This window comes from Scaptodrosophila lebanonensis, unplaced genomic scaffold, assembly GCF_003285725.1.
Source record: "Scaptodrosophila lebanonensis strain 11010-0011.00,11010-0021.00 unplaced genomic scaffold, SlebRS2 tig00000024-arrow-pilon, whole genome shotgun sequence".
NCBI lineage: Eukaryota > Metazoa > Arthropoda > Insecta > Diptera > Drosophilidae > Scaptodrosophila > Scaptodrosophila lebanonensis.
In genome coordinates this window covers 15,775,534-15,803,211 of record NW_022060538.1, presented here as the reverse complement: position 1 = coordinate 15,803,211, position 27,678 = coordinate 15,775,534, and the positions used below count along the sequence as shown (strand labels likewise).

Below are 27,678 nucleotides of genomic sequence, written 5' to 3'. Positions count from 1 at the left end.
AGTGTTGCAATTTTTAATGAAGCCCAATTGTGAAGCTTTTACACTTAGCGTTATAATTGCTAATGCCTTTTCATCTTTTGGCCTTGAACTCTCAGTATTACTAGGTTCAGCACCTGATGCCACACTCCACAATTCCGCGTGCACTAAGACAGATCGCATCTGTATGCTCCATGAGTCATAGTTATGCTCTTCCAATTTGTCTATTTGATATAGCGCACTCATTTTTTAAATGTTATATTTCTTGAGTCACCAAACGATTACTATTTCACAATACTTTGAACTTCTCCTATGAGCCTATATGCCCTGGGCCCATAACCTATTGAATAGATTATATATTCGCTGAAAAGGGAAGGGCTCAGTAGGAGTAAAGTAAAAGACAATAGTCGCGGACCGCCGTGCGTCTGTTCGCTTTAGAGTTTTATTGGAGACTGACACTTTTGCTATACATATTCTTTATGCTTACATTCGTATGCAACAGTGACAGATAACTTGTAGATAACATAAGATTATTATCTGCTTATATTAACATGCGTGCATTGGTACTTATGTTTGTATTGATTTTCAACAATTATACTACACAACAATGTCTTCTCTTCATATCTGATTGATATAAATGTAAGTGTGTGTGCGCGTTTTTTAAAAAAAATGCTCATAAATGCACATTGAGTCCAACAAATAAATAACGAAAGCAAAATAAAAATTATTGTCAACTTCCCAGACTGGCCTCGATCTCAGCTAAGCTCGTTCATTTCTTTAGGCTTACAAGCCCTTGTTGTACCAAACGGTGCCCAGTTCAGGACGTTTCTTCTTTATATCTTCACGCACTCCAGGCTCCAGGCTGTCGACTTTGATGGCCGCTCGCTGACTAAAGAAAGCGCAGCCCAATGGCGTGGCGAAGAGAAGCACAAAACCACAGAAAAGGGTTTGTAGGGGCGCATTAGCGCGTGGATACTTCTTGAAAAATCCCCGCTTTTCGAGAGTGTTAACCAAAAGAGGTGTTAGCGTCATTCCTGGCATGGCCATAAATATACGACTGGCCACCACAGCAGAAATGCCCACAAAAGCTGCCTTTGTCGATATGCCCACCTCGTTGTTCTTCTCATCGACCAGAACAACGCCATTGCGCAGCTCCCTGTAAAAAGAAATAATAATATTTAAATTGTAGGAGGTAATGTGTAATTCATTTTCGAAATATAAAAACCTGTCTTAAATGTAATGCTTCTGTTCTATGTATATTTCAATATGACTTCAACCTAAGCCGAATATTAGTGCAGTAGCAAACTATTTTGTCGTGATAAAATTTTATTTTTTAATTTCTTCACCCTTTCCGTGATTTTCAAATCCTAGACTAATGGTTTTTAATGCTTCTATAGTAATATACAATCCGATAATGTTAGGCCAGTTTTTTTTTTTAATTTTAATCAGTTTTAATTTTAAAATAATTAAAATCAAAGCCTATGGAGTTGAAAACGAAAATTAGAATTTTTTCCCTTAAAAGTCTCAACCCATTAATTTCATAAATAATATTATCAAATAAACCTTTCATAAGAAGTCCGCTCTGAATAGATAGCTGCAGAATATATGAATTGGGCAAATTTTACTCACTGCATACGCATGCAAGGTATATTGATGCAATTCGCTGAGGCTACAGCTGCCAGCGGTACTAAACGTCCTACCAATGGATTCATGTTCTTCACCATATGGTTTAGCGTTAGTGCTGTTCCGAGGGCACCTCCAGTGGCCAGACAGTAAGAGGTAATTAGTTGTCTGCAAAAAAAAACGTAACGCATTTGAAGAAAGCATACTAAATTTATATCGAATTTCTACATACTGATTGCTAATGGGCGATGTGCCCGATCGGTTTGTATAATTCACTATGGCATTGAACGTTTGATTCACCCATTGCCAGAAGACAACGGCCGGCGTGGACTTGTAGAAGGTCATCATGCCTAGTGGTGGACACCAACGACAGCAGCAGAGCCAACAACGGAGAAAAAATTTAACGCTTGAATAGCTTGTTTATTAATCAACAAAATTTTGTTTATGCTGTGGGCACACGGAAGCCAATCGTTGTAATTTTCTAATTGAATCACAAAACCGTGCCTCGTGCCATATAAAAAGTACAAACAACAACAACAACAGGAGTTGGAGAGGTTGTGGCAAATACTTACAGCCGGTGATCAGCATATTCATGGGCATCTGAGCCGACATGCGTCCAATGATCAACTGCTTCTCGCCCGTCTCCGGATGAAATGCAGAATCGTACAGATACTTGGCCTTCCATATATCCTCGATGGTGGCACACTCGGGAACATCCTTGCCGGCGCGATATTTCAGGACAATTTGACGCGCCCGTTCCAACTGCGCATTGGTGGCGAATATGTTGAGCGGATTGGTGACTAGAAAGAAATGCTTGGCACGTCCCACATAGTTGCTCTGATCGAATTTCGGCTTGTCAATGTCAACACGGGGCAGGGGAGCCATATTCTTCGTATATGTTGCTGTTAGGTGTTGGTGGGGTTTCGAAAAGCCTTTGGATATGGTTTCAGGGTGCTGTAGTTGGTAGATGAATACACATTTTTAAGTATACTAAGGTATTTTTTATACCCTGTATCCGTAGGGTAAAAAGGGTATATTAGGTTTGTGCAAAGTATGTAACATGCAGAAGGAAGCATTTCCGACCCCATAAAGTATATATATTCTGAATCAGCATGACGAGAGAAATCGATCTAAATATGTCCGTCCGTCGGTTCGTCCGTCTGGATGAACGCAAGGATCTCAGAAACTATAAAAGCTAGAATAACCAAAGTTGGCATTCACATTTTCCTAGGTCCGAGAAAGGACGAGTTTATTTTTTTTTTTTAATTTTCCGCCCCTTTCCCCGCTACATAATTTCGTCAATAGCATCCACATTTCAAATGCTACCTAAATCAAACTTTGCACACATAATTTATATATAATTATCTACTGTTGTTTAAAATTTTCAAATCTAAGAAAAGTTATTAGCGAAACAAATTCTCGCCAGTACAACCCCCCAAACTGCAGCAACAAGTTCGCTCTTCTTCTTCCTCTTTTTGCTGATGCTATGGGCTCATATAACTCAGTGACGGAAGTTTACCTGGGTACACGGTATTACACTGTCGGGCTTGCTCGACTTTAGCGTTCTCTCTTGTTTATAATTTTCGCTGTTCTGCCTAATCAGTCTGGGCTTAATCGAAGCATGCTTATAAAGATAATAAAAAATAGCACATGTACGCGGATGCTAAATCAATGTTCATACAAGCATCATACTCAGATTGGAAGCATAGTAACAATAATATTAATAAACGCAAGTACACAAATAAATTTCTAAAGCGACCCCCAGAGGTGTTGTCAGGGAGGGTGTGAAATGAATACGCAGAAGAGGCGGAGCTAACTTGCTATAATAAATATCTTAATTTACGGTTGAAGACTTTTTTCAGCTTGCAATTCTTTGGTCAGTATTGTATTTTAACAAATTGTTTGTTTTAAAACTTCCGAGATTAACTATCTAACGATTATTTTTAAATTTTCACTCGATATAAATATCAAACTTTTCTTGGAGTGAGACTCCCGAATATATGTATAAGTAATTTTCACTTGAATATAACAATATAGTACATGAAGGAACGATCATTTATATTCAACCTTTGAAAATTGTTTCTAAATGCACATCATCAAACAGGCATGCATAATTAAGTATCTATTTTAAGACATTTTATTTGTATACATTTAATAACGCCTTTTAACACATATATTATAGCGAAAGGAGACAAAGTCCATTGAAGCGTTTATACATACATTTTTTGACGACCATAATTTTAAATATTTATACACTAACAATTGGATTCCTATTTTAAATCTTTTCCCAACCACCTCCTTCTATACCAGCTTAAAGTGTACAGAAAATGAAGATCGTGTGCCCATCTCACCAGGATCTTGACTACGCCCATGCAAGACTTCGCTTATCAGTGTGACAGCGACCCGAGAGCGGCGTTTGTTTATATGAGAGCTGCCCCTACAATGCTTATCGGCATTCAGCCGCACACAAATTTCTACCGCTACGCAGCATTCCCACTTATGTATGTACTATACAAGTATGAATATGTGTATTCTATAACTCGCTGTGCTGTATTTACTTATGTACACACATAATAATACGCGTCCAATTTCCGATTCTCGCCGTCTTTCACTTGTCAACCGTCAGAGAATGTTCGATTATACATTCACTTGCAGGCGCATAGGCAGAAAAACAAAAAAATGAACAACAACAATGCTGTATGTATACAAAAGACAATCTATGGTCAGAATTTGCATTATATAATTTAGTCTGGCGCTGGCATCATATTTTTGAAAAATCCATAAATCTTATCAGCTTGTGCCGGGCACACAGCTGAGTTCCATAAACAAAATAAAAACGCAGCATTCAGCATTTGCTTCCAGAGCTCCAAAATTTAATCTAAAGAACAGGTTGCAACACTTACTCGCGCAGCAAATGCGTGTGTGTATGCGCGTAAATGTGTATAAGTGTGTTTTGTTTGGGTAGGTATACAAATTGTATAATAATTTCACTGAAACGCCACCAACACTCGCGCGAACCACGCACAACCACTTGCTACCACTTTGGCAGTGAATAAACGACTGAAACAGAAGCAAGAGCAAAAGCAGCACCAACCGAAGCCCCAAACAGTGTGGCGCTTGTTCCAGTAAGCTTTTCAATTTGTTTACCGTTGCGTATGAATATAATTTCTTTAGTTGTATAGTGTAAACGACGGCGAGAACAACGCTGCTGACATTGAAAAAAGCTAAAGGGCGAGAGCTTTCTTTCTTTAGCATAAGCATAAGCTTCGGGAGCATGGCATAGCACTAAGCTGACAAGTGACAACGAATGCGGCTTAAACAGGCAAATGAAAATTATAAAATTAAGCTTTTTAGCTTTTTAGAAGCCCTCACCACTATTAATTGGTACGGCTAGGTTTTTTTTTTTTGATGATGCAACTTTCAATAAATTATGAGTAACCCAAACATATTACATTTTAAAAAAGTCATTGAATTACCTTTAATTTCATATCAAAACATGCACACGTTTCATATAACAATAATGGAAAAAAATCAATTGAAATAAGACAACTTCCATAATATTTTTGACCATTATTAATTGGTACGGCAATATTATATTTTTAAATAATATTGTAAAAAAGTAAAATATCAAAAAAAAATTGTAAACTAACTTTATATAAAAACATATGCCTTTGTAATTATAGATAAGGTTTCTAATTTTTGAGCACAATGGCACAAGGTAAGCAAGTTTGTGAGAAAGGTCGAGCTTCAAATATAGAAAAATGCAATCAGGGCAACAGCTATAGAGATATTGCGGCAAAATTGTCTGAAAATATTGGGAAAACAGTAAATCAAGAATGGACACGGCAGGAAATGAGAATAACTTCTATAAGGTATGATTGCAGCTCCTGCTGAACATAAAACTTATATATTTTGATTTTTGTAGGCCAAAGAAAAACTTTTGCTCACAGCTTTGCAAAAAAAAAGGCCGATAAGGGCAAGAGAAGGACAGAACTCTATAACTCTATTATTTTTAGCGATGAATCCAAATTGTATGTGTTTGTAGGTGATGCTCAAAAACGAGTGTGAAAGCACTTAACACTCACTTACTTTCTTCTTATATACAATAAAGAAAACCCGTAAGCCCAAGTGTTGATTTAACTATTTAGACGCAAATGCAAATCCAAAAGGTGTGTTTTAGTAAATAAATATAAACTGTGAGCTATTTTTAAATCAAACAAGTTTACTTATATAATTTTGATTACTATATAACAGGGCTGGTGACAGATGATTTCGATTCGCGCCCAAGATTTCTCTTTTAAATATTTCTTTCTATTTTGTCCGAGGAATAAATATTTTCAAAAATTTAGCACAAAATGGTCTGATTGGTCTGGAAAGTTTCGTTTCATATTGACCTGAGCGTACGAATATGAGTCAGAAGTAAATATTTAATATTTTCATGTTCAGCTTAAATTTAAAGGTATTAATTTTTTAGTTAAAATTAGATTTTCGTTAAAAGCGAATATGCAGCGAAGGTGCAGCAAGAGCGCAGTTTTTGTATATACTTGTAAGAGAGAAATTATGAAGCTACCCTCAACAAGTCATTCAACAAAACAAAAATAAAGTTTAAATTTTGATCACATCCCACATTTGTTTGTAGAAGAAAAAGGTTTCTTTTAACCCTCATTGCAGCTTAATTTCAAAATTATAAACTAAACATTTAATTTACAACAGCGATTTTGTATTATTTTCTGTATATTTATGCATTTATTTTTGGAATTCATTGTTAGACTAAACATAACATCAACAGTTTTGTGTGTATTAGTAATAGTTTACTCACAAATAAGTGTGGTAGGTATTATTGTTATCATTTGGTTTCACTTTGCTCATAATAAGTTTTTAAAAGTTGAGTACAATTTTCAAGTTGTTTTGTTGTTGCTGCTGTTGCCGTAAACAGCAAATATTATAATAAACATAAATGTCCGAGTCTGATGTTGCAAATATGTTGTTTGTTGCTTCGAAGTATGTATAATTGTACATTTATTTATTTATTGTACATTTTTGTATATGTATGTATGTATGTAGTATGTATCGTATGTTTAGAGTACGCATTTATGAATGCATATGAATGCTTGTAACACCATAATTATAATCAATATATAATATAACTACATATGTATATGCATATATCATTTATAGTTTGCAATTTGCATTAGATATAGATTAAAAGTAACACGAAATATACATTTTGCTTTAATTTACTTCGAGGATATTTAAAACAAACGGAATACAATTTATTTTTGTTTGTATATAGCACATAATCTGTTCAACTTCTCAGTACAATTTGAATTGAATATTTTGAAGTTAATTGATTGGTAATTGAAACTGTTTAATTGCAACTATTTATGTTAAAGTTCTTGTATTGTAATTTATTGTATTTATGTATCGTATGATGCATGCATATCTGTGTATGTATATATGTATGTAGGTAGGTATGAATGCAACTCAACGCCCTGCATATCGTATAATTGCTCTATAACGCAGCCTAGCATCTCGCTAACAACTTGACTCATATATATTTATATGTATCAATATGTATATATAAATGTACTCATATTTCTTCCTTGCAGCATATTTGATAGAGTGGGGAAGAGCCTTGTACTTGAGGAATGCCCAAAAAGCATTTAATATATAGTACTATGTGTGTATATATATGTATGTATAGTTTAGTTTGTATACATACTATATTGGTATGTCTTTGTGGGATTTTGAAATAGGCGATTGTTCGTACGTTTATTGTTAATGTTGTTTAGTATAGCAGTTTTTAGGAAGTCGGTTTAAAACATTTTGGAATTCAGTTGACCATCATAGCGATTCTGTCGGCCATAAAATAGACTAAGATTTGTCGGAATATGTTCTCATACTATGTATTTACTCGTATATGTAGTATGTAAGTTCTTGAGTGCGTTCATAAAGCAGTGCATTGCCCACTATGTTAGTTTTATTTTGTTGATTTATGCTTTATTAAAGTACTACATTGACTGCCGTACTAGGTGATAGTATAAGTACTATAACTGTCTACAGTTGCTTGCAGCTAAATTCTGTTATTGTTTCTGTGTGATGTTTTGTTGTTTAATGGTTTCTTATGAGCTCTTTAGATGCCTACAGATAGTAGTTACTAACATAAATGCAGCTAAAATTCAACTGTTTCTTGCATAAAATGACCAGGAAGGACCCACATCTCCGCTACTCTGTGTCGCAGAGTTTTCTCTCGGGTCGTAGGTGCTATTGGAACATTAAGCAGACACTTTACGGACGATAACGCAAACTACATACTAACTGAATTTTCTTATAAATGTACTTCATAAGCTTGAACAAAACAAATCTTCAGTGTTGGCTGTGAAATGTAAGCGATATAAATAAGTAAATAAATCATATTTAAAGCTATTTAAAACTATATAAATTCACGTATTAATGACCTAGGGCTTTAACTTGTGTAGACAACGCAATGTAAGATGGAAATACTTATACAGCTTTTAGAATATTATATAGTTAAATAGGTTTTTATATATACGTTACAAAGATTAACTAGCTTTTAAAATGTAAATTTAATATTCAATTTAACAATTTATACATGACTCTAAAATATAGTTTTTTTTTTGTATTGCATGTCAGTGAGTGTGTGTATATATATGTATATGTATATAATTGTATGTTTATATGTATAATTTGATTTTTCGTTTCATTATTTCATTATGGGTTATTAAATTATTTATAATGTCTTCTATATAAGCACTTAACGCCACCGAGCTGAAGCAAAATTAATAAATATAGTACCACAAAATTGTACAATGACATTTACAATATTTATATTTGTGTTTAAATGTTTTCGATTCATGCATATATAAAATACACTGTAAATTGACATTAATTTATATTAATTTAAATTGCATTTGCATATTTACATACGAAATTGACGTCAATAATTGCCTTAAAGTTTTTAATTCATACTCGTAATAATCCGAAAGGGGTTTCTAAATAAAATCAATGTATTAGCGGCCACAGAATGAGCGTTTATTAAACTATTTGTTAATCTGTTTCTTGTATTATCTTTATGAATAATTTAACTGGCTCTTTGTAAATTTGTTCAATGTATAAAATATATTTATGTACTCGTATAAAAAGTGCTTGAAAACTCAAACACACCATTTAAACATATGCATGTATCTACATCAAAATGATTTTATGAATTGTTTCTAAATTTTCTTTATGTCTGTATTTGTTTTTGTTTTTTATTATTTCTTCCATTAAGTGTGTATACCCAAATCAAAATTAAGCTTTCGATCAAAAACGTAACAAAATTCGTTGCTTTATTCGTCGACGTAGTGGCCCGCATATTTTGTTCTGTTGTCTAATTATACGTTTAAAAACTATTCAAACCAAAACATTTAACACTTACTCTGACTATCGGTGCCAAACAATTTAATGGAACTGCGAATTTTGTGCTAATCAAGTGGACAAAATGGGATAAAACACAACAAATTTATAACAAATTGTTTACATAATTTAGCATTATTTAAAATTTAAAAATACACATTTATAACAAAAATCTCTCTGCCATATTTGTTATGATTTACAAAAACAAACAAATGAGTTTTTCGAAAATTTTGCGTTGTTGGTTTCCTTATTGATCCTTAAAACCATTGCAATTTTGCATTAAAATATTGTTTACTCGCTTAATTTTATAAATTTCCCCCTATCTACAACGCTATTTGCTAACACTTTCATGTATATTGTTTTGTTTTTTTTTTATTGTTGCCTAAATATAATTTATTTATATATTTTCTTCTTTTGCCATTTTGGTGCGATGTAAAAATGTATGTAAAACACGCTTTGACTATTAATTTTGTCCATTAATTAACATTAACATTATGTTTTTGTTATTGTTGTTACTGCGGCTATGTATATGGTTTTTGGTGCTGGTGATTAGAAACTGAAGACTGAAGTCCTGCCTGCATGTATTTTGTATATTCTAATATGATGTTCGGTCTGTTTACCTTTTACTGTGCTTAGTACGTGCCTGTAAAGGAGATTAAATTAAAAAGAGTCCTGGTGAATGAATCGCTTTCACTTACTAGGACATTCGGGTGGGTTCATGTAGCCAAAGACGTTCAACTCATAGAGCGACGCCAGTGTGATGAAGAACAGATACCAGAGCATGAGTATAATACCTAGACGTTTGTCCAGCTTCCAGCCATTCAAATGCGTCGAGAGTATTAAGAAGACAACGGTGGAGAGTAGGGAGAGTGTGGAATAAGCCAGCCCTGTAATCAGGTAATCATGCAGTTAAGATTAGTACCATATGCATTAGTTTCTTCAGACTCTCACTACGCCAGCTAACAATCATGAACAGTTAAGACACATGCTGGTAAGCACACCAAGGTATTACAAGCTTACATACACACTCGCTAGCAGGCAGCTAGGACGACGTTAACAAGCACTAAGAGAGAGAAGGGATAAGTTGGAAATACATCGTACATACCCTTCGATATTACATTGACGTGCGAGCCGGGCTTTATGATGGCTGTTTGTATGAACCAGGGAAGACCTAAGCACACTAGTATATCAAAGACATTCGAGCCAATCGCATTTGAAACGGCCATATCGCCGTAGCCCTCTTTGATAACGGCTATTGAGCTTAGGGCATCCGGTACAGAAACGCCAGCAGCAACAAACGTCAGACCCATTACCGTATCCGGTATGGCCAGCGTTGAGCCAATGACCGTGATCATCCAGACCATGAAATATGAATAGAACGAGATCCAGACCATCGAGATGCAAAAGGTGAATGGATACCAATTCCGATACTGTTCGGTTCGGCAATCTGGCATAGTTTTCTTGCATAGAAAGTGTATGGGGTAGACCACATACCAAGCAATTAGTGCTGGCAGGCCGCCGTCTGTGGGCCGTACGAGTGGATCTGGACGTGGCTCACGGTTTTTGTCTGTCGATTTATAGTACTCGACGCCGCCGGACGTTGCAGGCTGTGGCTTACCCACTGCCGGCTTGCCCGCTCCTCCGGCAGCGGCAGCGGCTGCTGACTCGCCCGTGACCACAGACTCGGGCTGGTCGGCATTGTAGGCCATGTTCTCTTGACCCTGCTGGAACTGACCCATACCCCAATCATCGACCGCTGGTTGGTTGAATCTAGCACCAGCTGCCACTGGCTTCGAGCCCTCATCGCCCCAGGCTGCATCTGGATCCCAACTGGCATTGGGATCATTGCAGCTCTGGTAGACGTTCTGCGCGTGCTGTTGTTGTTGCTGCTTGGAGCCTGCGGCACCATCGTCGTTGGCATCCTTGGACAGACTAGTCTGCTGTTGTGTGCCCTGTGTGTAAGAACCTTCAGGCACATTTTTGTATGTTACCAACGACGATTGTTCCTCCTTACTGGGCAGTTTAAATGGCAGATTAAGGCCCAGAGCCCAACGCTCCAGCTCCGTATTGAAGTGCAGGGCAATGCAATAGCCCACATAGCATAGCAGCATGAAAATTGATTCGAACTGTAAATAATGTCGACATAAGCCTTATGCGCATACAAGTCTGTATCCATCAACCACTTACGCAAGAGATCACATCATTGAAGATAATGACGAGCATAACCAGAATGGAAACGCAGTAGAAGAAGCAGTCCCGAACCAAAGGCCACCAGTTCAGCTGGCAAACAGTGCCCGAGCAGAGTGCGCACACGGATATGACGAACATTATGTTAAACACCGCCGAGCCAATGACCCCACTTATTCCAATATCATCTTTGGCGAAGAACACACCAATCACTACCGTGGCTAGCTCCGGTGCCGAACTTCCTGCAGCCATGAACGTAGCGCCCGCCACATCGGGCGATAATTTGAGTTCTGAGAGAATATAACATGAAGGAAATGGTGAATAATATTATCCTTTCTATCTCTATCTTTTTCAAAAGAAATAAACGAGGCAAATCTGAATCTGAAATCTATAGCTGTGAAGCATCTATCGAGTTTTTTGCAAGTTAAGACTTCTTCTTCTTAAAATTTCCCGATTAGGGAACTTGCTTTCTTTTAAACCAGAATAGTAACTTGTTGTTTTGTTTTCGTAAAATCTTTGAAAGCTCAATTAACGTTGCTCCCTCTTCCGAACCAGTGCATTACAGTTCCCTATCTCTATTTTAATGTGTCCAAGCTTACGTCGCTTACTGTTCCATAGCTAAATACGTATAGTAAATACTTACGGCCACTTGTTAAATAGCTGGCTCACCAAAAATGTGCTAAGAAATCTTTGCAATACAGAGTAAAGACTCTACTCTTTTCAACCTTTCCTTTCCGAAAGAAGTAACATTAATTATCTTCTAGTCCATATTCACCTTCGCACAGACGGTCCAGACTGGCCACAAAGTACTCATCACATACGATGGCGAGGCCGAAGAATGTAAAGATGGCCACGAGTACATGTATAATAAGACCGCCATGCTGCCGGGCCCACTTGTTCATCAGGGGCTGTGGAAACTGTTCGATGGCAGGTGGGGTGCAGTTCTCTCGCCTAGGTCGCCAAGTGGGTACCGCACCATGCGGCGGAGCAGCTGTCGTTATCTCCAGAATTGTTTCCTAATGAAAGCCGTATATTAAATAAAATTTAAAACATATTCAACTCTCACCTCTGTAAGCAGTGTCTCGGGCGTTGTTACCAACGTGTCACCCTCTCCTTCCTCCAGGTTGCCCACGTCCACCGGCAACTCTCCTGCTTTACTATCTCCCTTGGCCGAATAAATGCTGACACAGTAATAGATCAGAAATAGAAGGCCCATGTTCCACATGCGCGCACGGCGTGAGCGTCTGCGTACGATCTGTGTGAGGCATGGTTAAAAGATTAGCAACCAAGTTTGTTGACTGTATAAGCTCCCCGACCCCAACGCACACAAACACGCACTCACAAAGCGGTCCGGCTTAAGCGCCGCACAAAGCGTGCCATAGACAATAGCGAACAACCTCCCGCCCCCTTAACAAGACCTGAAATGCAAAGAAAGTGCGGCTTATGTGCTCGAAGTCGCACGCCTGCAAGCGTCTCTGATAAGGTTATGTGCACACTTATTTATATAGAAGCCTACAGGCAGAGAAATATTTGATTCTTCACAGAAAAATTGACACTTTATTGCATTCTACGCACACCGATTCGATTCAAAGCATTAAAATTATAGCATATATGGTATGGTACTAGTATACAAGTATAGTATAAGTATGTGCGATTTAAAAAAAGAAATGTGGAATGATAGACTCAAGAAAGCTTAAGCACAGAAGCTAAGCCAATTCTTCAATTTTCGAAGATCTAAATATCTACTTAGTAACTTGCGCCCTGAGGCGTGTGTATAGTTTTATTCGTGACTAAGAACGCAAATTTGTTTTTTCAAATGTCCTAATTTCATGGACTCAGTTGATAAACATTGATTATCGCAAAATAATAAAGAGTGGAAAGGCAGAGAAAATGGGGGCTTCGAAACTAAATAAATTGCTCAGTCCTTTAAGCCACTATTCATCATTTCTCCCAGTGTATACATAGGAATAGAAATACATACATGTGTGTAAATATGAGTGTGCCTAAGTAAATACGTCACGTTAGTCGCAAGCTTATTAAGTTTATTGCCATTGAGTTTGTTTTACCTTTGGTTTTTCTGCCTGCTCGCTACTGACTGCTTTCTGACTGTGACTTGGCAGCCCGCATTACGTTTAGTTGCAGGAAATATGATAGCAGTATGTATGATTGAGGTTGAGTTAAAAGCAAGACCCATAAGCGCAACAACTGCAAGACGTCAGTATGCCAGTTGCAAAGTTTTCCGATGACACATGGGACTGTTGGTCAGTGGCTGACACGACAAGGCAAGTTATTTAATATAGCTCACAGCTATGTACGTTTTTGTACAATTCTACATACACATATATAGTTAGATATTTGTGTGGCATTCATATCTACTACAATGTGGTTAGACAGCTGCACAAAGTGAATGTGGCCATCAATGTTCGACTTGTTTGCCAGAGAGCCCCAACTTTTAATTAGAAATGGAAACGGATCGCAAGAGAATGACAAGTCGAACGATTTACGAACATAAACTACGTTGTGGTAATTATGCACTATTTGCTCATCATAACTTAACACAAGAGAGAACGCTACAGTCGAGCAAGCCCGACAGTGAAATACCCTGTACCCAGGTAAACTTCCTACACTGAGGTACCTTTTTACCCTACCTTACCTTTTTACCCTACGGGTACAGGGTATAAAAAAAACAGAAAAGACTGCTAGAGTCGAGCGAACTCAACACTTAAATACCCTGTACCCAGCACCACAAAAAAGAAAGAATTATAAAAAAATTCTTTTAAAAATTAATTTTAAAAAATGAAACTTATAAAATAAATAAATTACAGTAAATTTAAAATATTTAATACATGCAGAAATAAGTGGCGACATATGTTTATGTACAGTTTCCACAGCATACATTTACATCAGAATCGTGTCTATGCGTGTTTGTATGCGTATATGTGTGCAGTACAAAAAGTTAAAGTAGCAACAACAATTACAATTGCGGGCAGAGATTAGATTTATGGCTATAACTTTTTTCATAATTTAGCTATCATGATGAAACTTGGTGTATGAACATATAATCACTAACGAAATGAAATACCAATTTGAGTTAAAACTCTAAGAAGTAGGAAGTTATGGAAAATCACTAAAAGCGGGTGTGCAGAGCTAGGGCAGAGATTACATTTATGCCTATAATGCAACGGCATTTGCAGCGTTACGCAATTCCTACATTTAAATGCACTGTATCCAGTTCAGTAATCGCATGAAGTAAATATTAATAATTATATTTTAATAACATTTTTTGCCTTGAGAAGAAATTCTATACGAATATTTCCAATGTAAAACACTGGGCAAATATGACTAGAATTCCGTTATCTGCGGATGTAAAACATAAATATAAAGTCAAGTATGTGTTATAGTAATTCAGTTATTAGTTATTCATATAATATTTATAATAACAATAAGGTCTCTAAAATGGCTTTTTAACAAAAATATATAAATAATATGAATGTACGAAATATCAGCGTTTAAAACAATTACTCCAATGAGAAGATTAGCAACAACAAAAAGCAAAAACATTTTAAAAATAGAAAGAACTTTATGTGTAAATCAAACTCACGTTAGCACAAATGGCTCAACATCTTGAACTCACTACGTATATGTACTTATATAAGTAATATGTATTAAAATCGTTTATTAAGTGTGCATACTCTATATTTATTAAAACACACTGTGCTACAAACTCAATGCACGTTGGGTGTATTTTTTCTTCGATTTACTATTTGTATTTCCGTAAGTACACGATTAATCTAAAGGGAAATACCGAGAAAAACATAAGCTTGTCCTTTACAGGACTTTAAATAATATGCATACCAAGTTAAGTAACTGTGGCTATGGTACTCTCTTAGAACCTGGCGTTCATACAGACAGACATTCGGGCAGACGGACGTGTTTAAGATAATGTATACTGTGTAGTTCATCAAGCCCCTTTCTCGTACAAAAACCGAACGATTTCAAAATACTTCAGGCGTCTGTTACTGGGGCTTTCACATCATTTTCCACCACGACAATACTCCCAACATAAAGCTGAAGTTGACAAAATTATATTCAAATAATATCAATACTTAATTTTTTAATGCCGTCCGAATTGTTGTTCATGGTCCACCACATTTTACTTTTCGATTCTCCATAACAATTATTCGCAATGTGAATTGTGAATGTGGTATACTTTTAAGCCACTTGCTGCAATTTGTTATTAAAAATAAAACAACGTCACATATTTGTGGTTAGTCATAGTGCATGCAGCCTGTTGCAGTTGTTTTCCTAATCCGAAATCAATCAATATTTAATTACAGCAAAACACATTTTCCACGTACATATGAAATTCATATTATGAATATATAGTACATGCATGTATTTCAATTAGTGACACATTTAAAGCTGATAAACAACAGAGGCTGCAATGAAAAGAAACGAAACCAAAAGCAAAAGCAGCGTTCAAGAGGAAATGGAGCGAATCAAAAGCGGTTTGTACCTCAAAAAGCTGCTGCATACTTTCGAAGGCAGCAAAGACAACTGAGGACGGCGCCATGGTGAGTGAGAATGTCACTGTCATCCAAACAGCCAGACAATTGGCCAGACGTGCCGCATCCATATGACATCATGTGCATGTAAGTATGGGTGTGGGAGTGTATATGTGTGTGCGTGTTGTGTTTACTGAGAAATGCGCAAATCGCGACACAAACTACACAACAATAAATGTCATTGAATAAATTTGCTGAGCATTACAACCATTGGGTTGTTATTGGCAGTTGTTTGTTTTTGTTGTTGTTGTTGTTGTTGTGTTTGATTCTACTACTGTTGCTGGTGTGATAACAGCACAAGTTACGCGCAGCTGAATGAACAGAAGTAGCAATAGGAGCAGAGGCAGCAGCAAGAGAAAGAGAGAAAGGCGTGAGAAACGCGAAGAGTTTTCACCACGGTGCCGAAAGGACAAAGTATTACAATCAAAACTGGGAGGGCGAAAAATCAAAAAGGAGCAGCGGCGTCTGGCTGACTAACTGTAAAACCACCACACGCACGCACACACTCAGTGGGAGGTGCCCCCTCTCCACCCACTCCCACTCCAGCGAAACGAAAGCGCACATCATTGTGGGCCACTCGGTCAAAAGCGCCTCACGCCGCACATTATCGATTTACAGAGCTGGCCCAACACAACGCTCACTCACTCACTACTTGCCCCCTTCATACACTCAGGCTTGGGTAAGGTTACAAATCGGGTGTGGGTACGATAGCTGAGTTTTTACTGTTAGTTACAGTTGTTGCTGTAGTAGATGACGCGCACTTGGAGGCTGCGGGCGGCAATATGGGGCGCCGACACTTCTTATAAAAATAAATATCTACCCTAACTAAATAGATGAGCAACGGCAACGGATGAAAGAATATGAAACTGTAGCAAGTTAAGTGAAAATGTCTTTGTTGTTGCTGGCGCATTGGACGACCGGGCTTACATCATATTTTCATTCTTAGACTCTCTTCGGTGCCCACGAAACAAAAGACAAAAGATAGCGAATAGTAGTACATAGTAGTAAGTAAGTAGTATGGTGATAAATGGCGTAGGAGAAAGCAAAAGTGTCTCTGACGCTGACAATTGACTGCCTCCATTATGCTTGCCCGAATGTTGAAGAAATTGCAAACAATTGGCCGTGTGCAAAGTCTGGGCCAAATTCAATTGACTTTGCGCTATAAACAATTTTGCATAAGGCATTGTATTATATGCTTCTGTATATATACGTGTGTGTATGCATGTGTGTGTGTGAGAAGCGGAAACACACACAAACACTCACATATATCGCAAGACATTTCATAATCACTCGTGTGTCACACACTTTTCGAACCCCACTCTCACATGCACACATTTATTTCGCTAACTTGGCCATTTAATATTTACCATTTTCACACTTTATTTATGTTGTTAGTTATATGTATGTATTATTAATTAATTTATAATTAGCTTTTAACACAGCACTTTTTTGTGATTAAATTAAACTTTTTAGTATTTTTCTTGTTGCAAACTTTCCCTTTATGTCAATTTACTTGCAATTGGGTGTACGGAAAACAGATACAGAAGAAAAACGTTGCATTGGAAAACATGCGAGAAAATTAGTTACTAGAATTTTTTCACGCTGGCCTCGCTATCGTCGTTCGTTATGGACCCCTTTTTCTTATAAATATGTATGTATTTATAACTTCACTTGTGCTTCATTTCGTTGCCCTTTTATTTTTTGTTATTGTTAATTATTTCGTTTCAATTTTATGGCCAAAACGGCTGGCTCCAACCGCACCAACCAGTCAACATCCGTCGAGCCGGAGGAGTATTGTGTGTGTTGCGTGTGTGTGTGTGAATGTGTTTTCGGCGTGTGTGTAGGTGTGTGTGTGTCTATGCGCGCAATATCAACGGGCCGGACGAGCAAAGCTTTGTTTTTGCTTGGCAAGCTTAGCGCAAACTGACGGCAGAATAAAATCTGCGAAGAACTTCGTTGGGCTGCAAGAGTCGAGTCAAGAACTCACCAGAGCCGACGACGATTTGGCGACGCACACACTGCCGAGAGACAGCAGGAAATGCTTAGAGTGTGGTGCTTAGGAAGTGCTTCAGTGTGAGTGCGCTAGATGGATAGTTGGGGGTGGTGGTTTGCAATTGAGAGCGTGCTCAGTGCTAACAAGCAAGCGATTGTGTGGGTGTTTCAATTAAAGCGCCATCTAGTTAAAGCTTTTGCTATTGATATTACAAATTTAAAAGTCTTTAGAAATTCAATCCGCAGTAATACTAAGTAATAGACTTATAGTATGTGGAATATGTATATTCTACACTTTCGATAATGGGGGAACTAATTTTGGTTTCCAACACATGTTTTTCTTTTTTTTTTTTTTTTTTTTTTTATTTTACATATATTTAATTATTAAATTTAAATATTTAATTTATTAAACTAGACATGTTTTTCAATTCCGATTCCGATTTTCATTTCATTTAACAACCAAAGTATGCTACAGTATATTAATTTTTTAATTATTATAATTCAATCAACTTATTTATACGAGTATATGATTTATATTTTATAATTTGCATTTCATCAGTTAATTTACTATATTTTCATCAGTTAATAGTAAACAAGATAGAACGCTACAGTCGAGCAAGCCCGACAGTAAAATACCCTGTGCTCTCCACAAAAAAAGGAAAATTAAAAAAAATTATTTAATTAATTAATTAATTAATTAAATTAAATATAAAATATTCAACACATGCATATAATAAATTTACATCAGAATCGCCTCTATGTCTATAGCTTATTTCCAAAAATAAAGATCTGTCCATAAATATAATCTTGTGCTTGTCTAGCAGTTGTTGTTAATAAATATATGTATGTACGTAGGTGTTGCATACTTTTATACAATTACCAAGTTCCCAACAAATTATAAATAAGAAGTGATTTGGCGACTAGCATCTCATGCATGAGGCAAGTATTCCAATGAATGTGGAATGTATGTACATAGGTAGACTCATATAAGACAAATGACCAAAAAATTATTCATTGCATGAAAAACAATAAGCCGACGACATTGATATTTGTTTTAATATTATTTATATGCGCCCCTTCGTGAGCCACAACGTCAAGTGTTGCCTGGGCAAACAACAAACAAACGACAGAGACTGAGTCGCAGTATTTGAAGTGCCGCAAGGACATCAATTGTCAGGATTTTGCCACATTAGCCTTTACATTGCGGCCTGCTGTCGGTCCCTTAGATGTGCAACGTGACATTGCTACATGCCAGGGCTCTGATCTTACCGACAATTGACGGCATTGCAAAAACAAAAAAGGGAGAGAAAAATAACAAAGTTCACAATGACGAATTTACCTGTTGACACCTTGAAAATAGACAATTCGGCTAATTAATAAAGGCAGCAGGAACTTGAGAGCATATCTGGGATCTGTATAGCTGTGTGAAGGCTGCTGCCATTCAATTCTAACAGGTTATATGTCTCAATTACAAGCAGTAGACACAAAGACTGGTAGCAAAGCCGATCTCTTCGCGTAGGCGAATCCGAACAGAAACCAACAAAGAATTGTATTCGCAGTTCCTTGGAATTGCAGCGGCAGTGCCTTTTGAGCCGCAAAATAACGCAGAAATATGACTTTGATTCACAAATTGTCGTGGCAGTGAAGTGCTTAGAATCTTTGCTCCTTTTATAACAAAAAGTGGATGCTCAAACATTTTACCGACATGACTGAAATGCCTATTGTGCAAGCCAACTTATGGAATAAGAAATAGAAAGGAATATTTTGGCTTTTTTTGTTCACAATTTAACAAATCATTTCAAAGCCAAATTTTCCTTTAATATGTAATTTCAAATCCTAAAACGATATAACCATACAATGTTCTAGTGCGACAGTCTAGCTCACGGCTTGTATTATCTTGTTGTAAGTACGCACCCTTAAATAATACAGAAGATTTTATTAATTTTACCGACATTGAGCATTCTTTCCAAAATATTATTTAAATTCCGGTTTCGATTCACTTTGGAAATAGAATTAAACATAATGGTTTAAGGTATCCCTAAACTTGTAGGGTATAAGTCTTACCCTGGAAATGTTAAACAAAATTAACAAAGAGAAAACGTAGCTTACCCAGTTTTATATGAGTATACACATACTTGTATGATCAGTATAACAAGATCCCTCGATATAGATATGTGGGTCCAAAAACTTTTGAACCAAACTTGCTATGTTAACCTGTCTTATCCTTACAAGGACAAATATTATAAATGACAAACAATATACTGCCTCGTTTTATTGTCTATGTCGTTTCCATAGGACTAACACAACATATTTGTCAAATTAAAACTCAAGTTAAAGTGCCTTCATATGATAGACAATTGACATACATACATAAGATTGTTGTGGAATAATTTGGTTTAATATTATTTCAAGCTTAAACTACAAGTCTTAAGAACTACTAAGAACTAAAATTCATTCATAAGTTGAAATATGATTGTTCCTTTTGGGGGTCAATTGACCTAACTTTCTAATATAATCGGGGCATAGCTGACCGGACGGATAAATAAAGGGCCCTCCAAATAATAAAAGTGGACAGGTAATATTAATACAAATTTTCTTAATAATTCTTAACATTTCGTGCTAAGAATAGTTAATTTTGTATCGCCTAGTTTTGTGCTGAAAATGTCAGAAGCAAGTGATGGAACAACTTTGGAATCTATTCATTGCCACCAGCGCTGCTATTAGTTTTACATTTAAGAATTAATTAAAATTTATCGTCCAAAGACAACCGTGCCCAAGGTAAACTTTCAACTTCTGCTTATCCCAATCCCCACATCGCTCAATGAAACTGGCTGCGTGCCTAAACCTTCATAGGTGGCACCAAATGATTCACGCTTGACGCTAATGAGCCACCGACTTTCAAATAAGTTTATAAACTAAATACAAATATTGTAACTAATATCCATAAGCTAATCGATTTTATGCGCACAATTTGAGCGGCGTCCGGACGTCTGAGCTGCGCTGCGCCAGGACTCTGCGGGACTTGTAGCCTTATTGGCGACCGCACTTAAGGATATCGAAAGGTGCGCTCGCTGACGCAGCCACGTTGTCTGTGCCGCACAATCGACGGAGCAGTCACAATAGCTCTAAGCATCTCGGCCTTTGACGCAACTGCCCAAATTGGCTCGCTCATCATTATTTATATGCCACTTTCTATTGAAAAGCAAAAGACAAAACCAAAGACTGACAGAAAGGGAAGGTGTCGAACCAAAGGTGTCAGCCTTGCTCAAGGCCTACAGATGTACAAATATATACATACACTTATATAGTTTATATATATGTATATGTATGTGTGTGTGTGTGTGCAATAGCCGTGCGCAATATCGGGGCGAAGACGTGGCACAGTTTTGTTGTCTTTTGTTTCATTGTTTGGCCCGCTCCTCTGCCACTCGAGTGCCGAGCGATTCTGGTCGTGGTTTAGGTTTATAGCAGGCTGGGGCAATCCTTTTGTATTGGCGACTCAATAAAGAACTTATTGTGGACAAATTTCGACATTTTTCAAGCGCTGTTTTCGGTTTGTCTATCTGCGTTTTAGCTCGTCTCCATTTCAAAAGGACATGCTTGACTTTTAACAGGAATCAATTTATTTTATGCGAAATAATCGTGTTGATGGCTGCGAGCTCGCCCCTTTTTCAGTTGCTTGACGTTTTGGTTTTGCTTTTGACTTTGCTTTCTGGGTTTTGGGTTTTGGGTTTTTCACGCACCAACCCCGCGTTCCAACCCTCCGTTGTGACGAGGGCTATGACTGGGTGTTTGCGGCTTGTATGGAGCAATAGGTGAAGAAGGGTGGAAGTAATTTTAATTTATGATGTCAATTTAGTTTTTGTGGTTTTTGCCAGACACACATCGCACACTAAAAACTTTACATAAGCAGCAAGGCGTAGCTCTAGAAAACTAAAGTCAGACAAGTTGCAGTGAAAGTCACATAGAACTATTCGTAACTCACTTCAAAATTGGCTCAGATATAGTTTTGATTGCTCGTCTGCCACTCATCCATCAATTTGCCATACACTCATTACTTTTTTTTTTTTGTAAAAAAATGACATTTTTTGTATCATTTTTGGGCTGTATTATCGCTCTATATAAAATCACACGAGCGTAACGGTCATACAGCAGACATCGGCATGGATAACCATGATCAATCAAATTGAAGCTAGACTTGTGGCCTCCATGCGACATTGCCATTCCCCCGCAATGTTTCGCAACAATTGCAAAGCCTCTCAGGCATTTTCTGGGCTGCAGGATGCACTCAATGCGTGTACACCTATATAGATATGTTACACTGATAGAAAAGAGGTATTAGTCAGCATTTGAGAATTATTCCGGCTCGCCGAAAGCACTTAAATATTCCTAATAAATGAAAATGTTTAAGCTTTAACTTAACATTGTTTTTTATACCATGTAATATAATTATTTGGTTTTTATATTCAATCACGTAAGCATGGCAATCATGGAAGCAATTTTTGAGCCATTTCAAAGCATGTACCAAAATATATAACAAACAAAAAATGTAAGTAACTTATTTATGCTAAACTGGAGGCCTATACTGCATATTAAAACATAAACAGACTTCTGCATACTTGGGAGCTAAGCATAGGCCTTAAACAACATAATTCTCCCTACACATAAGGAAAGTAGCAACTCAAAATATAATTCAATAATTTCAAAACAGTTTTTTAGAGGAAATAGGTAACTTAGAAAATAAAAATTCAGCAAGTTTAAGATCTAAGCAAGTTTGCTGTGTAACAAAACATCATTGATAAGCAGATTAAACTGCAGAGATCATCATATCATTAAGCGGATTATACTACTTATTTAACAATAGATAATCAATATTGCTTTGATGTTGCCCTCTCTGGTTTTTATACCCTGTACCCAAAGGGTACAAGGGTATATTAGTTTTGTGCGAGTGCACATGGAACACACAGAAGGAGGCTTAGTAGACCCCACAAAGTATATATATTCTTGATCAGCATGACAAGCCGAGTCGATATAGCGATGTCCGTCTGTCCGTCTGACCGTCTGTCCGTCTGTCTGTCCGTCTGTCCGTCTGTATGAACGCAAGGATCTCCGAAAGTATAAGAGCTAGAATAACCAAACTTGGTATACAGATTCTCCTGAAACCGAGAAAGGACGAGTTTGTTCATTTTTTCTGATCCACCCCCCCACTCCGCCCCTATTACCGATTTTCTATAACTCCCGTAATTCTTGGAATTTTGAACTAAAATTTGGTACCCACATTAGGTTAGTAATTATATATCCGTATACCAAGTTTCATTATGATAGAATGATCGGAAAGAAAGTTAAAGCCATATAACCAGGCCCAATGCACACATACATACATATGTACAAGTACACAAACACGCATAAAGCACGATTCTGATGGAAATGTAAATGTATGTATGCATGCATGGAATATTTTATATTTAATTAGTTAATATTTAGTTAATTAATTAAATTAATTTAGTTAATTAATTAAATTAAATTAATTAATTAATTTAATTACTTTTTTGTGGGGTGGTACAGGGTATTTAAGAGTTGAGCCTGCTCGACTTTAGCATTCCTTTCTTGTTCTTTTTTGAGTATACGTGGTAAAGCTCGTAGTATAGTATGTGTTATTATTAATCGATAACTTCCTTCGTGTATTAATGGGTTTCCTCGCGAACCGGCTTTACTATAACTTTAAGCAATCCCTAATAAATCTCATAATTTTCGTTATCAAGACGTTGCTACTATCCTATTTAACTTTTTAGATTGAAAACAATAGAATTGTCTGCTTTAGACAATCCAACAAATTTGTGATTCTACCTGAATTGGTGACTTTTGAACCTTTCGGTAAAGCTTTGAATTACAAGATCCAAGGCCCTTTTGTCGATTAGTTGATTGTTTAAATAATTGAATAACGGATTTAAAAACATTTGTTAATTTTAATAAATATTTTTTAGCAGTGTAATACATGAATTGATATGTAGAGTCTGCAGCAGCACTTCAACTACAACTGTTGTTCATCATTCATCCAACCTGGCCTTCCAATCATACACTCATTCATTTATCACACTCGCACACTCACTCGCACAGCACTTGACAGCTGGCCAAGCCCGAGCTGTTAGGTAAACATGAATTTAACGGTTATTATTAGCACCTTTCCATCATAATTGCACCATAGGAAGTCAGCTAGCGCAATAGAAACTTCCTACTGTTTCTTTCATAGATTTTTGCATACCCATTCGGAATGGTACAAAGTCCATGCCGACACAGTCGGCCAACTACCGAAAATTGCACTGATGAGTGTGAAAAGGCTTTGACCAGGTCGATAGCATTGTCCATGTTCAGTAGAAACAGACAAGAATGGTTGCTGCCTCTGCCTCTGCCTTTGTCTCCTATTCCGCACATTTCAATTTGCATTTGACTTTCTTGTCCTCGGATCGTAGGCGACCCAAACCACTTATGTTTGCCTCATTTCTTGTCAGAACCCCTATGCCGTTTGCTAGGCGGATCAAGGCACGACCGCTTGTTTCAATACTTCAATGCCTCAACGTCTAGGGAGCGTGCCGACAATTGTTCCACTTTTTTTCGCTCGCTTGAACAGATTTATTTACCTAAGACGATTTCGTCTTGTAAATCTGTCATAAGCCGCAAAGCATGTCACATGGCAAATTGAATAAAGTTACGAACCCAAACTACCGGGGAACCGAATTATTGGAACCAGGCTCTGCCAAAAAGTTTCTACGGTTCGTAGGCAAACTTCATCCTCGATCTCAAAAAATTACATTTCTATCATTCCACAATGACCAAAAACGTATTTCCCACTTCTAAACATGGATACAATAGCAATGAGATTGCAAAATAGCTATTTTCCCCAAAGTGAAAAATGTATATAGATATAATAAATATTATAAAAATAGTCCTTCGACTGATGACTTTAAACTTTAGCTGTAGCTAACCTATTATTTTCTGACTTGTCAGCTTTTTCGAATTATTAGAGACTTATATTCAGCCGCCTAAATTATTTCTTAATTCGTTTAAACATAATTCTCCATTTGAAAACAAATGTTTAGTGTTTTAGGCATACAGTTTGATCGTCATGTAACGAAATTGTTTTGATAAATGCTCTAATAAATAAAAGATAAATTTCACATCGTTTTCCATTTGATCGCGAGAATCAAATCAATGGAATTTACATCTTCCGACTATTAAGAATAGCCAGTTTCGTTCTACTATTCGGTAATTTATACACGTTTGTATTTTTATATATTTCCAATTTTATCCGTTGCCTCAAAAAATTGATAACGTATTTTGAATTTAAATTTTATCATATTTCTTCTTCATAATACTTGTATATATAAGTCAAATTTCACTGATGTGCATCAATTAGTTTCGCAGTAATAAACAATTCTGATATACATTCATAGCTATGGAGACACTCAGATAAATTACTATAATAGGCAAGTTTGTTAGAAAAACTTAAATATAAAATAAATAATTCTCATTTTTATACCCTGTTTACCCGTAGGGTAAAAAGGCTATATTAGGTTTTTGCAAAGTATGTAACATGCAGAAGGAAACATCTCCGACCCCATTAAGTATATATATTCTGAATCAGCATGACGACAGAAATCGATCTAGACATGTCCGTTCGTCTGTCCGTCTGTCTGGATGAACGCAAGGATCTCAGAAACTACAAGTATAAAAGCTGGAATAACCAAAGTTGGTATCCAGATTTTCCTAGGTCCGAGAAAGGACGAGTTTATTTCATTTTTTTTTTCGAATTTCTTCATTCATGATACATTAAATATAATATAGAAACGTCACTTACGATTTAAAGTACTTATAATTAATTCGAAAATGTTGTACCTGTATTCACAATTGAAACAAATTTATGTTTGAATAAAAACTAAATAAATATTACCCGGCATAACCTTGTTATTTTTTTAGTTTTGATTGCAATTAACCGAAAAATTTGCTGCGATAGTCAACAGACATATCCATGTACATTCGAACATTGAAGTCAAACATATTCAAACGAAACTAAAGATTTCAATTTATTTCGAATTGTATAGATGCCATGAAATAAATTGAATTGAATTAAATTTACTTGTTCAGTATTCAGATGTCATAAGCATTTTATACACTCGTTCCATATTTACGTATCTAAAAAGTGTGGTAAGCCCAAAAACCGAGCTAATCCTGGGCAGGTCAGCCAAATCAAAACTGGCCGGTAGCAAACAGGCGATATAAGCGATGACATTGTTTAGAGGCAAATGTCCATTAATAATAGAACGATTACCCACTGAGGTCAACACTTTACTGAAAGGCAGCACACACACGCACAACTGGAAGCCCGCATACATATTCAAATTGAAAAACTCCACAGGACATGCACACAAAGGCTACCCAGTGGTCAGTTGACAAGACAAGCTAACAGAGCCGAGCCGATCAGAACTGAGCTCAGCCGCACTGAACAGAATGGAACTGAATGAACTGCATTACAAGCGGATTATTGGATTTGAGGTTAAGTGCATTTCACATCGGCCGATTGCAAATGCAACTACAACTGAAACGAAAATTAAAATGAAAATTGCGGATTTTCACAACTGTTTTGACTTCCACATAGACTGTGAAATGTTGTTGATCATAAGCCCTGGGCCCGGAACCAAGCGACAAGAAGAAATTAAAAAATCCTTTTCAGAAAACGCGCACAAAACGCGCGCGGTAGGCGGGGCGAAAACGCCATTGCTGGTAGAGCAGCTGCGCACGCACACACACACACATATACATATATGAATGTATTTACTATAAATGAGTGCGCGCCTTGTTGCATGTGCGCGAGTGAGAAGGCTGCATCTGCTGTATGTGGCATGCCCCAAAGGAGCGACAAGCCGCGTGCGCCACAAATATCAGACACAAGGCGCACATTTTAGTGGGAAACCTAGGGAGCATTGATCATATTTTGAGTTCTGAGTGCGTGTGTTGCTCGTCCGTTCATTGTTTGGGACGCCAACCCCGCCACCGCATGCCAAGAACCATCCATTGTCAGGACTGACATCGACAATGCCCGGGGTTGCTTCAGGTTGTTGTTCTCTCTGCCTTTTAATGGACCAACGGCCGCCGCGGTTGCTCTTGCACGTTGTGTCACGGGATAAATGTTAATCGATATCTATATAGTACGAGTATCTCTGCATTAATATAAGAGTGAGAGGTTGCGTACGTGCGTGTGCCTGTGTGTGTGTTTGTGTGCTTGTGTCTAGCATCCTTTGTGGCTATTGTGCGGTCTGCTGCTGCCGCCGCTTCAAATGAGCAATATCCGTGCGCCCTGTACCTTGGCCGGCGATGTCATTTCGAGGACGCGATATCGTCGCAAAGAATTAGTCGAGTGCATTCGCTTGAAAAACTAATTTGATTTATGCTTTCGCGTTAAAGTGCGGTTTTCCGCCGCCCCTCCCTGCCGCCATTCACACCCATAACATGGCGCTGTTGCAGGCCCAGGCAGCTGCCATTGTAACGCCCAGCATAGCGCCTTTTTCGAGGCTTTCGATTTCGATGGGTGCGGCTGAGGCGCTTTGTATAATTAATTACATGCTACGCACAGTCTGTTCTTTTCAATTTTTGAAGGCTGGAGCTTTTTGGATTATGTTCTAAATACTTAGCCTTAGACCTTTTTAAGAACTAAGCGCTTGTAAAAACTATCTGAAAAGAGAAAGAAATCTAATTAAATAAATATACATAATTGTTACGAAACACAATGAGAAGGGATACTATTCTGTAGGTATCTTTTGATTGCCCTTTGAAATCTTACTTTAAAAGAAATCTAATTCAATAAATATACATAATTGTTGCGAAACACAATCAGAAGATACTATTCTGTAGGTATCTTTTGATA

The 27,678-nt window shown here is 37.1% G+C and overlaps 2 protein-coding genes across 3 annotated transcripts; both read right to left on the bottom strand.

The window, feature by feature from the left end:
• Window positions 1-507: 507 nt before the first annotated feature.
• Window positions 508-9,138, bottom strand: LOC115621156 (sideroflexin-1-3). Of its 2 annotated transcripts, none has more exons than XM_030514712.1 (5): window positions 4,503-4,639; window positions 2,172-2,553; window positions 1,832-1,949; window positions 1,606-1,767; window positions 508-1,132 (listed from the first exon to the last, which is right to left on the bottom strand). In XM_030514712.1, the coding sequence occupies exons 2-5, from the start codon at window positions 2,482-2,484 to the stop codon at window positions 760-762; spliced, it is 966 nt and encodes a 321-aa protein (XP_030370572.1). In that variant the 5' UTR covers window positions 2,485-2,553; window positions 4,503-4,639; the 3' UTR covers window positions 508-759. The 2 variants fall into 2 exon arrangements, with proteins under 2 accessions (XP_030370572.1, XP_030370573.1); XM_030514713.1 differs by lacking the exon at window positions 4,503-4,639 and adding an exon at window positions 9,038-9,138 and having other exon boundaries at window positions 760-1,132.
• Window positions 9,139-9,176: 38 nt separating this feature from the next.
• Window positions 9,177-17,648, bottom strand: LOC115621153 (probable sodium/potassium/calcium exchanger CG1090). Its single transcript, XM_030514711.1, has 7 exons — window positions 17,135-17,648; window positions 12,269-12,457; window positions 11,978-12,218; window positions 11,203-11,492; window positions 10,121-11,141; window positions 9,714-9,902; window positions 9,177-9,658 (listed from the first exon to the last, which is right to left on the bottom strand). Exons 1-7 carry the CDS (start codon window positions 17,135-17,137, stop codon window positions 9,648-9,650), a joined length of 1,944 nt encoding a protein of 647 aa, XP_030370571.1. The 5' UTR covers window positions 17,138-17,648; the 3' UTR covers window positions 9,177-9,647.
• Window positions 17,649-27,678: the final 10,030 nt, after the last annotated feature.

Bases quoted from the DNA above. Each gene is read 5' to 3' on its own strand.
- LOC115621156 (XM_030514713.1), bottom strand. From the start codon at position 2,484: ATGGCTCCCCTGCCCCGTGTTGACATTGACAAGCCGAAATTCGATCAG. The intron at 1,950-2,171 runs GTAAGTATTTGC...GTCCACCACTAG, and splicing joins GAATATGCTGATCACCGGCT to GCATGATGACCTTCTACAAG. The intron at 1,133-1,605 runs GTGAGTAAAATT...TTCTTTTTACAG, and splicing joins ATACCTTGCATGCGTATGCA to GGAGCTGCGCAATGGCGTTG.
- LOC115621153 (XM_030514711.1), bottom strand. The intron at 11,493-11,977 runs GTGAATATGGAC...ATATTCTCTCAG, and splicing joins TCTGGACCGTCTGTGCGAAG to AACTCAAATTATCGCCCGAT. The intron at 11,142-11,202 runs GTAAGTGGTTGA...CATTATTTACAG, and splicing joins TCAATGATGTGATCTCTTGC to TTCGAATCAATTTTCATGCT.